General features: G+C 36.3%; 1 protein-coding gene and 1 pseudogene across 1 annotated transcript in view; one reads left to right on the top strand and one right to left on the bottom strand.

The window, feature by feature from the left end:
* The window catches only part of IQUB (IQ motif and ubiquitin domain containing), a 53,838-nt gene that overhangs the window by 19,214 nt on the left and 22,335 nt on the right, over positions 1–12,289 (top strand). The window contains exon 7 of the mRNA XM_028104918.2: positions 5,674–5,884. Coding sequence (XP_027960719.2) covers positions 5,674–5,884 — 211 coding nt within the window. The remainder of the gene's footprint in view (positions 1–5,673; positions 5,885–12,289) is intronic.
* On the bottom strand, positions 9,421–10,058 carry LOC114210626 (BCL2/adenovirus E1B 19 kDa protein-interacting protein 3-like pseudogene; annotated as a pseudogene).

The following is a 12,289-nucleotide window of genomic DNA, read 5'->3' as shown; positions in this document are numbered from 1 at the left end:
AGGCCTTCTTTTTGAGCCTTAGAAGAAAGCATCTAATTATTAGGGCCAAAGATTGACTAATTTTTTAAATTAGTCTAAATCAAATTCTTTGAATTACAGTCTTACTGTCCAACTCAAAATTATCCAGTACACCATAGATTTTGTTATTTGTTTTTTCAAAATTAAAATTTTTATTGAGGTATAATCGACACATAATGTATTTTTTTCAGGTATATAACACAACTTGATATTTGTAATACATGTGAAATGATCATCACAGTAAATCCAATTACCATCTGTCACCATATGAGGTTAACTTTTAGGATTTACTCTCTTGACAACTTTCAAGTATGCTTCACAATATTATTGACTATAGTCACCATGCTGTATACTACATACCTATGACTTACTTATTTTATAACTGGAAGTTTTTACCTCTTGACCCCTTCACTCATTTCACCCGTGCCCTAATCTTCCTCCCCTCTGGCAACCACCATTCTGTCTGTGGCATCTGTGATTTTTGTTTTGTTTTGCTCATTTGTTTTTCCCACATGTTAAGTGAAATCATATGGTATTTGTCTTTGACTTATTTCACTTAGTATAATTTCCTTTATGATCCACCCATGTTGTTATAAATGGCAAGATTGCATTCTTTGTTATGGCTGAGTAGTATTCCATTGTGTATATATATATCTAGCATCTTTTTTATCCATTCATCAGCAATAGACACTTAGGTTATTTCCATGTCTTGGCTATTTTAAATAATGTTGCAATGAACGTAGGGTTCATGTATTTTTTTGAATTAGTGTTTCTTTTTCTTTGGATAAATACCCAGAAGTGGAATTGCTGGGTCAAATGGTAGTTTTATTTTTAATTTTTTGAGAAACCTCTATACTGTTTTCCATAGTGACTGTACCAATTTATATTCTCACCAACAGGGTACAAGGGTTCCTTTTCTCCACTTCCTTGCCAACAGTTGTTACTTCTTATCTTTTTGATGATAGCCATTCTAACAGGTGTGAGGTGCTATCTCATTGTGGTTTTGACTTGCATTTTCCAGGTGATGAGTGATGTTCAGCATCTTTCATGTGTCTCCTGGCCATCTGTATGTCTGGGAAAATGTCTATTCAGATCCTCTGCCCATTTTTTAATTGGATTGTTTGTTATTTTGCTTTTGAGTTTTAGGAGTTCTTTATATATTTTGGATAATAACTGCTCCTCAGATGGATGGTTTGCAAATATTTTCTCTCCTTCAGTAGGTTGTCTTTTCATCTTGTTGATAATTTCCTTTGCTGTGTAGAAGCTTTTTAGTCTGATGTAGTCCCACTTGTTTATTTTTGTTTTTGTTACCTTTGCTTTTGGAGTCATATTAAAAAAATCATTGCCAAGACTGATGTCATGTAGCTTACCACCCATGTTTCCTTCTAGGAGTTTTATGGTTTCAGGTCTTACATTCAAGTCTTTAATCCATTTTGAGTTAATTTTTGTGTCTGGTGTGAGATAATGTCTAGCTTCATTTTTTTGCATGTGATCATCCAGTTTTCCCAGCACCATTTATTGAAGAGACCTTCCTTTCCTCCATTGTATATTCTTGCCTCCTCTGTTGTAAATTAATTGACCATATATGCATGGGTTTATTTCTGGGTTCTCTATTCTGTCCATTGATCTGTATGTTTGTTTTTATGCCAATACCGTACAGGTTTGATTACTATAGACTTGTAATGTAGTTTGAAATCAGGGAGCATGGTATCTCCAGCTTTGTCCCTTTGGTAACAAAGTTAAGAGAGGTGAAGAATGTTTATTCTTTGAAGTTCAGCATAATGGTTGTAAATCAAGGCTGCTTTTCTCTGTCAAAGTGACATAGATCCTCCTGGCAAGAGGGATATTTCCTCTGGGATATTTCATTCTTAGTTATCTATCCCTATCATATCCCTCTGGAATATTTCATTCTTAGTTATCTAATTTCAAATAGCAAAGTTTCTGATAGATTGTAATTTTAGAGAACTAAGTTTCTCAGTGAGTAAGAAAATAGTAGTTATTCCAAGGAGAGAATTGTTAGGACATTTTATAGCTGCAGAATGTCCTTGGAAGAAATACTGTTTCCTGTTAACTTCATAGCTTACTTTATTAGTGCCTGTTATTCCAGCCTGATAGATTTTTATGTTTTCAGGCCAAACTAATTTTTACTTTCTTACTGTACAGGGCTTGGTTGGTGGCTTTGTGATGTCATTAGGAACCTAACTCCTTTTACTTTTCCATTCCATTAAGCTTATCCTGAGCTTGTTACTATATGATAATGAAATGGTTAGTCAACCTTCAGCATAATGTCTGCATTCTATGCAGGAAGAAGGGAGCAGTCAAGGGAGCATGTACCATGTATGCTACCTTCAAGAGTTTTTCCTGCAAGCCCCACCCAGTGACTTCCAGTTGCATCTTATTGGCCTGAACTGCGTCAGGTGATATCCCTGCGAGTGTGTGATAAATTCATTTTTAAAGTTTCATACTGTTGCTCCTTAATAATTTTCTTAGTAAGGAAGTTAGGGAGAATGGATATTAAGTGAGGAGATGGAACTCTCTACAACACTTTCCAAACTCCAGTAAAATGATTTTAGAGGAATAAAAAAATATAAACATACAGGAACAAAGAATACATGAGAAGAGAGAAAATGTGTCAATTATTTTAAAGTTGTAAAGCAGATAGAGAAATGTTAGCTTGACTTACTTAAACTGAGGAAGTGAAAATCTTTAACAGGCTTTTCTGTTTTTCATTTCCTTGTCCTTCTCCCTCACTCCTCCTCTCGAGTGAGATTTGATCTGGAATTACAATTATATATATAATTTACTGTATAGTTATAATTTCCTACATAATTTTTACTGCTTATTGTTGTTTTGTATATTTACATTGATATATATGATTTTTCCGCCCCAAATGTGTTTAGCTTGATAACTGTCTTGGAAGTTTTTGCTCAATTCTTTAATTTTTCCCTTTTAACTTATTTTTCTTTCTGGAATCCATTCTCTAGTAATTCTTTCAGAGATTATGCATGTGAGATAAATCATCTTAGTCCTATTGAATCAACCTCATTCTTAAAGTTTAATTTGAGTGTGTGTAGAAAGTTATATTTAAACTTATTTTCAAGATAAGTTTTCTTTATGACTCTGAAGCAATATTTGATTAAAAGTCTGACATCAATTTTTCATTTGTTTCCTCTTTCTGGAAGCTTTTAGGATTTTTACTTTATGCTTAGTAATCTGATTGTGATATGCTTGAGACTTGGTCATGAACACTTTCTATCTGAGTGCTCATGTCTTTCTTTAGTTTGGGAACATGTTCCTTTATTATGTTTTGAGTAATTTCTCTAATCAACTTTCTTCATTCTGTCTGGAACTTATATTAGACATTTTGGAATGTTGGCATTTATCTTCCATGTCTCTTAACTTTCCTTCATTCTTTCTAATTTTTACAACCTTTTACTCTACATTCTAAAAGATTTTCTCACCTAAGTTTCTTGCTTACTAATTCCCTCTTAGGCTCTGCACATTCTGCAAGATCAGCTTACAGTCAACTACTTGTTCTCAGCCAATATCCATTCTTCCCATTGTGGTAAAGTTAGCTGTGCACATGGCTGCCCCACTGCAGACTACATTTCATAACCTCTTTTGTATATTGGCGAGGCCAAGTAACTAAGGCTTGGAAAATGAAATTTGAGGGGAAACGATGTGTGCCACTTTTGGATATTGCTCTTAAAGTGACTGGGTTGCAATTCTTTTGTCTTTTTCTTCCTTTCTACTGGTTGGAAGATGATGAGAAATGAACCAGCCATCTAGGGCATAAAAGTAGGAAGCCATTTGTTGAATATAATAGAGCTTTCTACCAGTCCTAAACTGCTTGCTAATCCCTGGATTGTGATGTAAGAAGGGAAAAACTTATATATTGTTTAAACCACTGTGCTTTAGTGTCATTATTTAGTAAGTGTAATAGTACCCAAGTTAAATGCATTATATTGATTTTTTTAAATTTAAAAAATAAAAATTCTGTAAGATCTTTTTTTGGTTTTTAATTATTGATTCAATAGCCTTTTTTTTTCCCCCTCTGAAAATGTTAACTCTGTCTAGTCTGGTCTTGGTTTTTGTTTTGTTTTGTTTTGTTTTACTCTAGTACAGTCGTTCTAAAATGTTAGCAGGCATCAGAAATGCCAGGAGAACTTGTAAAATACAGAATCTGTGCCCTACCCAGGATTTCTGATTCAGTATCTCTGGGGTGGGCCCTGAGAATTTGCATTTCTAAGAGTTTTCCAGATGAAACTGCTGGTCTGACAATCACTCTTTGGGAACCACTGTTTTAGTAATTCTGTTTCACACAATAGTAAACTTTTCTTTGTTGAGTGAGGAGCCTTATATTTTGTGGGCTCTTCCTAAATGTTTGGTTATTTTTGAGGGTGTGTAGGTAGGGTATTTGAGGTCCCTGATGTCCAGTGTGCTACGCATATTTGTTTACTACAGCCTTACCACAGTGGATTTAGGGAATGGCCAAGCCTTGATTCTGGAAGAGAGATAGTTTTCTGAAGAGGGAGCTTCTCTTCATCCTGGGTGTCGCCAGCCTCTGGGACACTAACTGTTCTTGCCTAGAGGCAAATATTTTTGTTGCTGTTTACCTAAATTGTTCTAGAGAAGCCTGTCCCTTTTGCATTTCTCAAGCAGTCACCTTGTCAGTTGCCCTAACACCCCTTCTGCTCATAGGATCCACTGATTTAGGGCTTGAAGCTGTCTTATAGAATCTTCTGTATTTTCTAGCTTGCTTTCCACCTTTCCCGTGCATGATTAGGCATAGATTCTTTCTTCAATTTATTCTGTCTCCTTTCTTGAAGGGATTTTTCATAGTTTCTGTTCCTTTGGAGGACTGCTTTAGTATGATTCAGTGTCCTTATTGATTTCTTCTTATATGATTTTCTGTAATTACCAAGGATTAGGATATGGTAAAGGGATGAGTTAGCATATTCTCTGTGCTCAGTTTTGATCTAGCCTCTCCACATTTTATTTTTATTTATGAGTTTAGTAAATACAAATATAAACTCTCTCAGCTGCATTGCAAGTTTCTTGAGGATCTAGTATTATACTATAACCTCAGACATTTATATTTCTCAAAATTTAATAAATACTTGTTTGCATAAGTCTCTCCTTTATCTAACCTGCCTTTGGTGGCGTCTACACATAACCTACCTGCCTTGCGTTTATTTAACGAAATTTTGTTTTAAATATGAGCCTAAGCTAATGATAGTTAAGATAAACTAGAGACAGTATTTAGAGCAATAATAGTATTTATTGAAGACTTGTGATATATCAGGGTTAAGCTAAGGACTTTATATGCAAAACAAACCCAAATCAAAAAAACTAGTGAGTAGCGGAGGGAAGATTTAGACTAAATTTTACTCCAGAGCCTATGCTCTTAAGCATTGTACTAACTGCCTCCTAGGAAGGCGTATTTGCTAGATTTCAAAGCCAAATTGCTGATGTGCATTATCCACAGCTTATATGTTCTAATGTGTGTGAGATATCTGGCATAGAGCTAAATCTAGACTCTTGGTACTTTTTAGTAATTACTACATTGGAATAGAAATAATCACCATTGCCTTTTGTTATTATCTGATATAGTTGATAATAAACACTTTTTATTTCCTTTTAATTTAACTATAGGTAATAGTGCTACAGACTTACTATAGACAATGGCATGCTAAAGTTGTGGTAGAGAATTTAAAAAGACAGAAAATGTTAAGATTGAAGTGGGAAGCAGAGGAAGAACTAAGGAAGATACGAGATAAAGAAGAATGGATCAAATTGGACTATTACCGGAGGCATAATCCTCAAACAAAAGAAGATTTTGAACTTCTTTATAATGCACTGGGACGTAAGTTTGAAATAGCCTTTGCATAAAATACGAATTTTATAATTTTTCACTAGTAGGAAAAACAAGTTTACTAAAGACAGAAATAAGACCTTATTATTTCAGGATGATGTCTTGGGAATCTTGGACTGGAGAATTTAAAGAGATAATGTTTTACATTTGGGACAGGAATTAAGGCAGGAATGAAATTGGGAAAACTGTTATATTAACAATGGGTAAATAAAATGTGCATACTGCTCTGTAAATTATGTGGTTTTAGTATTTCATTTGATCATCCTTGTGAGGTAAAAAGAGAAAGTATTGTCCAATCTGGTTCTCTGATCGTCTTAGGAATTTGTAAACTCATAGTTGAGCCATTTGGAATCCCTCACTTCAACATCCTGTCTCTGATTCTGCTCTTTAGAGGGGGGATGGGCAATACCTTTTAATTCCCACCCATTAATGATCAGTTTAAATGTATATTCTCTACACAAGTGTCTTTTATGCCTTATTTCTTCCACAAGAGGTGTGCTAGTCATTGACACAATTAAAAGCTTCAGTGACTTGACTGGCCAAGCACTGCCTCCTCAGGGCAGAAGATACACTGTTCTTGAAGCCTTTTCCCATTGCCTCCTTCCAATTTCAGCTGAAATTTTGTCGCCTACTCAGAGGCTTCTGTGACTGACAGTAGAACTTGGATATCCTGTTGTCATCACGTTCCCACAGTACCCCAAACTTTTCATTTATGTCACCACCACAATTTGTAATAACACATCTTTTTGTTTAACATCAATTTTCACCACTGGATTGTAAGCTCCATGAGAGAATAACTTAGTTTGTTGTTAGGTTTGTTTTTTTTTTTTTTTTGATATTCTCTTTTTCTGTGCTTAGTTCAAATGCCCAACCAATATTGATAGAATGAATGAGTGGGTCGATGAAGGGGAAACACAAAGATGTTGTAATGGAGCCATCTCTAGCTTGAGTAACAGAACATATAATTGAATACAATTTTAGGTGTCAGATATTGGGTCTGTTTAAATAGCTATATGGTAACACGCTATTTACCAAAAGATGAAACAATTAAACACTAGGTCTAACAAGCAACATTAATAAATTTTTCTCTTTGGTAACATGCAAAATTGAGTGGCTTTAGGAATGTCCAGTGTTTGAGGTAATAGCCTTCTCCCTTGGCTTTACATCTGCCTTCCCTTTCTCCTAATCGTTGACCTCTGCAAATACTTTGTTTTACTTTAAACTTCACTTCTATTTTCATTTTCTCTCAGATGAAAACAAAGTTTCTTTCTAAGTGTTAAGAGTTAAAAGCACTGTTGGCAAAGTGTCTGTGAAAGATCTTATTAACAAGCATAAAACTAAAGTTCTGTTACAGGAGAACTCTATTCAAATCGTTTTCCAAATTCACATATGAACAAATCAAAGGATATTATTGTTATTTTTTTCAGTTGACAGGCAGTTGTGCAAAACAACAGAAAATATACTGAATGAGGTTCTTCTTTTTCTACTTATTAATGGCTATTAACTTGGACAAGTCACTCACTTCTCCTAAGCCTCAGGTTCTTCATCTATAAAAGGATTTAATTATCTCTGGCATATTTACTGCACAGGCTTTATAAAGTGAAAATAAATATTGCATTTATGAAAGTACTTTTGGGCGCCTGGGTGGCTCAGTCGTTAAGCGTCTGCCTTCGGCTCAGGTCGTGATCCCAGGGTCCTGGGATCGAGCCCTGCATCAGGCTCCCTGCTCAGAGGGAAGCCTGCTTCTCCCTTTCCCACTCCCCCTGCTTGTGTTCCCTTTCTCACTTTGTCTCTCTCTGTCAAATAAATAAATAAAATCTTAAAAAAAAAAGTACTTTAGAAGTTCAAAGACTTATGCATATATAAGTTACTGTTATATGGTAAAGAATTTTATACAGATTTTCTATATTAAAATGGAACACACATACTTTGTATGTCTACACATGATTTGTGTGGGAGAAAATGAAATTTCTTACATAAAAAAAGCATTTCTTAGTTTTCTTCCAGCCCTAAAATTATAAATTAAAGCTCTCAGATAAGTTGTTTTGCTCTTGTCTTTGAAACTGCTGCCCTCTTGTGGCTCCTAGTGACAATTGCCTAGTTTGAATTACAACTCCTAATAGAAGTTTTATTTTTCCTTTGGGTAATATGTCCCTCAGTAATAAAAGCAAATTATATCATTTTAAGAAAATGAATTTAACTATGTATGAAAATGAATTTAACTATGTAAGATAACATAATGGATCAAAGTCAAGGCCATTTCCTGGCAACACTATTTTATTTTTGTTTTTCTTCTTTTTCTTTTTTTTTTATTATGTTATGTTAATCACCATGCATTACATCATTAATTTTTGATGTAGTGTTCCATGATTCACTGTTTGCGTATAACACCTGGTGCTCCATGCAGAACGTGCCCTCTTTATTTATTTATTTATTTTTAAAGATTTTATTTATTTATTAGAGAGAGAGAATGAGAGAGAGAGAGCACGAGAGGGAAGAAGGTCAGAGGGAGAAGCAGACTCCCTGCTGAGCAGGGAGCCGGATGTGGGACTCGATCCCCGGACTCCAGGATCATAACCTGAGCCGAAGGAAGTCGCTTAACCAACTGAGCCACCCAGGCGCCCTGTAAACACCACTTTCTTAACTGTCTACATTTGTACCAAGGGCGCCTGATAAGGTCCTTGCTCATTATATCTGGTAAATATTTGTTGAATTGAATCCGCTAACCCCTTGCCTTGTTTTAACTTGTGCTGATGGCATTTTCTGACTCTAATCATTACTTCTTGATCTCAAGGTACCTTGACTTCTAGCTTCTGGAGTCCATTGACATAATCTGGCTCTGGGCGTTCAGTCTGAATCTTTCTTTGTTCTCTCCATTCAGGCTTTCAGTCTGTGAATGAGAATTTTATTTATTTATTTATTTATTTTTTATTTTTTTGTTTAAAATAATTTTTTATTGCCTAGGATATTTTTTTTCTTGTGTCTTTTTTTTTTTTGCTTGTTTTCTTTTTAAATAACTATAAATTCAAGCTTAGGGAAGTTTGCTTTGCTTTGAAAAAACAAAACAAAACAACAAAGCTGTTCTATCATTTGCTAACCTGATCTCATTTGAAGAGAGAGATGGTAGTTATCTTGCAAGAGTAAAATTTATACCATGAATGATGCAGGTCTAAGTCTGGTGGCACTAAAAGGAGACGATAGCATTGTTGACAAAATTATAATCTGCTGGTGGCATTTGCGCAAAAGAAGCCCTTGCAAATTTCTAAATAACAGTAAACTCAGTTAGGAAATTCTAAAGTGTCTTACAGGCCAAAAAGGGAATGAGGTTAGTAAAATACCTCAACAGAGTTTGAATAAAATACTGGGTTTGAGAGTTACTGGAACTTGGATATGTAAAAACAGGGTGGTAGGCTGGGTCATGCTTACAATGGTGTAAAGTTCAAATAAACTACTGTGACAGTACACCACTTCACCGGTCACACGCTTTTCCACTTCTCTGGGGCTGTTCTTCCCTTCAGTAGGTGCTGGCAGAAGGCGTGCTCAGTCACTTTCCAATACAGATGCCTAGGCCCAAAACCAAAACATGAGAGAGGAAGAGAGACGGAATGAACACCTTAAGGAATTCTGCGGAGAAAATACCCCCTTTCTTCATGGCCCCACTTTTCCTCATGCTTAAAGAGACAGAGCTTTTGGGGTGTCTGAAGTGGAGCTCCTTAGGTGGAATGTTTTCAGGCCTATTGGACCAGTCGGACACCCAGTCGACGCTTTTTTCCGAAGCATCAACTTCTTTCTCTCCTTCTGGAACTTCTTCTGACTGAGGGCTATCGTCCCTGCTGGTGTGCATCTCCACATCAAACATAATCTGCCCATCTTCTTGTGGGGAAGGGCTGTCACAGTGAGAGCTGGCTCTTGAACTACTCTGTCCTGATTCATGTTGTGCAATCAAAAGAATCCTCTCCATGTCTCCATTGTGGATAGAGGATGAGGAAGGTACATGTTCTAGCTCCCCATTTTTCCCATTGCCATTATCGTTGCCATTGCTGCTGTTCATGGGTAGCTTCACCCAGGAACTGTTGAGGCCAGCTGGCGGGGGCAAAGGCTGTTCGCCTTCCTCACAGTTGTTGTTGTGCGGGGGCGGCGGCTGCTCTACTAAATGAGAGGACATTGTCAGGCAGCTGGAAGAGCTGTGGCTGCAGCAGGACCGCCTCTGGTTCTCGGGCAGCAACACAACAAGCCGAGTCCCCCACCCCCTTTTCTGCTGTTTGTGAATGAGAATTTTAAAAGCAGATGCATATAAACTGCTAGAGATGGACAAAATCTTGTATGTTCTGCTATTTCTTATTTGGAAATCGCGAGTTTAAATCTCAGAAATTTTAGAATGTGGGATGCCTGGGTGACTCTGTCATTAAGCATCTGTCTTCAGCTCAGGTCATGATCCCAGCGTCTTGGGATCGAGTCCCGCATCAGGCTACCGGCTCCGCGGGAGCCTGCTTCTCCCTCTCCCACTCCCCCTGTTTGTGTTCCTTCTCTCCCTGTGTCTCTCTCTGTCAAATAAATAAATAAAATCTTAAAAAAAATTTTTTTAGAATGTGTGTAGACTTTAGGTTTAGTCCTATTTTTTTTTTTATTATTATTTGAGACAGAGAGAATGAGAGAGAGAGAGAGAGCACATGAGAGTGGGGAGGGTCAGAGGGAGAAGCAGACTCCCTGCCAAGCAGGGAGCCCGATGTGGGACCTGATCCTGGGACTCTGGGATCATGACCTGAGCCGAAGGCAGTCGCTTAACCAACTGAGCCACCTAGGCGCCTCTAGTCCTATTGTTTCATTTTATAGTTGAACTTCAGTCCCTGGAAACTGGATGATTTGTCCAAGAAGATAAATTAAGGAGATAAAATAGATATATTCTTTCAAATGAACTAGTTCCTTAATATTTTTTTCTTTAAAAATATTGGTGGCTTTTGACATCTGTTATGAACTGAATTGTGTTCCTCCAAAATTCATATGTTGAAGTCCTAACCCCCAGTACCTCAAAATATGACTGACTCTGAGGACAGGACCTTTGAAAAAGTAATTCAGAAAAAAATAAGGTCATATGGACAAGCTCTAACCAGTATGACTGATGTCCTTATAAGGAGAGGAGATTAGGGGACACACACACACACACACACACACACACACACACACACACACACACACAGATCATGTAAAGACTTTGGAGGATGGTGGCCCTTTAGAAGCCCAGGAGAGAGGCCCTGTGCTTAACCCTGCCATCACCTTGACCTTGAACTCCTATTTTCCAGAACTGTGAGGACATCAATAAATTTCTGTTGTTTAAGCCACCCAGTCTATGGTACCTTGTTATTGGCAGTCCTAGAAAACTAATTCAGTATTCCAGTTTTGTTTTTATTTTTATTATCATCATCCTTATGGAACATATGTTTTATGAAAGTGGGCACAATTTCTCTTGTTTTCTTCAATGTCTTTTCTGTATAGATCTGGAAACTGTTAATTCAGATAGAAAATAAGTTTTGTCCATCTACTCCTGATTTCTGTGTGTTTCTATTCCTTATTGGTAGTTAGGACATGGTATTTCTCTGACGTCATGTTCTATTCCTTATATAGATTTACAGGGTGGTTGTTCATCTAATGGAGAATTTTATTGGAATTAAAGCCCATTATTTTCATTTCTAATTAGCTTCACTGGATTGTTCCCTTTTAAAAAATCATACTAATAATTTAAGCAAAATGTAAAGTCTGAATATATATGAATATAAGTGAATTTGAGTACATATATGTATATATCTCCAGATTCACCCAGGACTTAAGTATTAATCTAGGAGAGCAATATATTGCTATTTGAGGTTGGCGGGATAGCTTAAGTAATGTCCTAGTGGCCTAAATTTATTACTGGTCCCAAAGGTTTCTAATGTAAAACTGGAAGTAAAATAGGCTTACTTATATCATTCAATTTTTATTTGCTTTCTGGAAACATCTGTATAATCCCAGGAGATAAATATTCTCAGTTATTATTTCCACAAGCAAGCAATTTTTCTCTTCATTCATATACTGCCTTTGGATATATGGATTTTGTCAAATTTTAAAGTTTTTTTGGTTGTGAGAACTACTCTTAAAGGATAAACTCATCAATCATAGATTTCCTGGACTTTCATAACATAATTTAGCCCTTAAATTTACAGCCCTTTTGCTGAAGACAATTTAGCTTTTAAATTTAAAAATGTTCTTTTTGAACAGATGAAGCTGTGCAGTGTCTGAATAGTGTATTCCCAGTAAGGGACAGAGTGGATTCTTATAAAGAATATCACTGCATGTCCTTGGCCTGATCAGGATGATTTCAAATTGAAAGTTGAGAGGAAGAAGTAGTTTGATAAAACTTTA

This window comes from Eumetopias jubatus, unplaced genomic scaffold (assembly GCF_037043125.1).
Source record: "Eumetopias jubatus isolate StellerSeaLion01/CBP00866 unplaced genomic scaffold, mEumJub1_p1.0 scaffold_14, whole genome shotgun sequence".
Lineage (NCBI taxonomy): Eukaryota > Metazoa > Chordata > Mammalia > Carnivora > Otariidae > Eumetopias > Eumetopias jubatus.
This window is presented reverse-complemented; position numbering and strand designations above follow the sequence as displayed.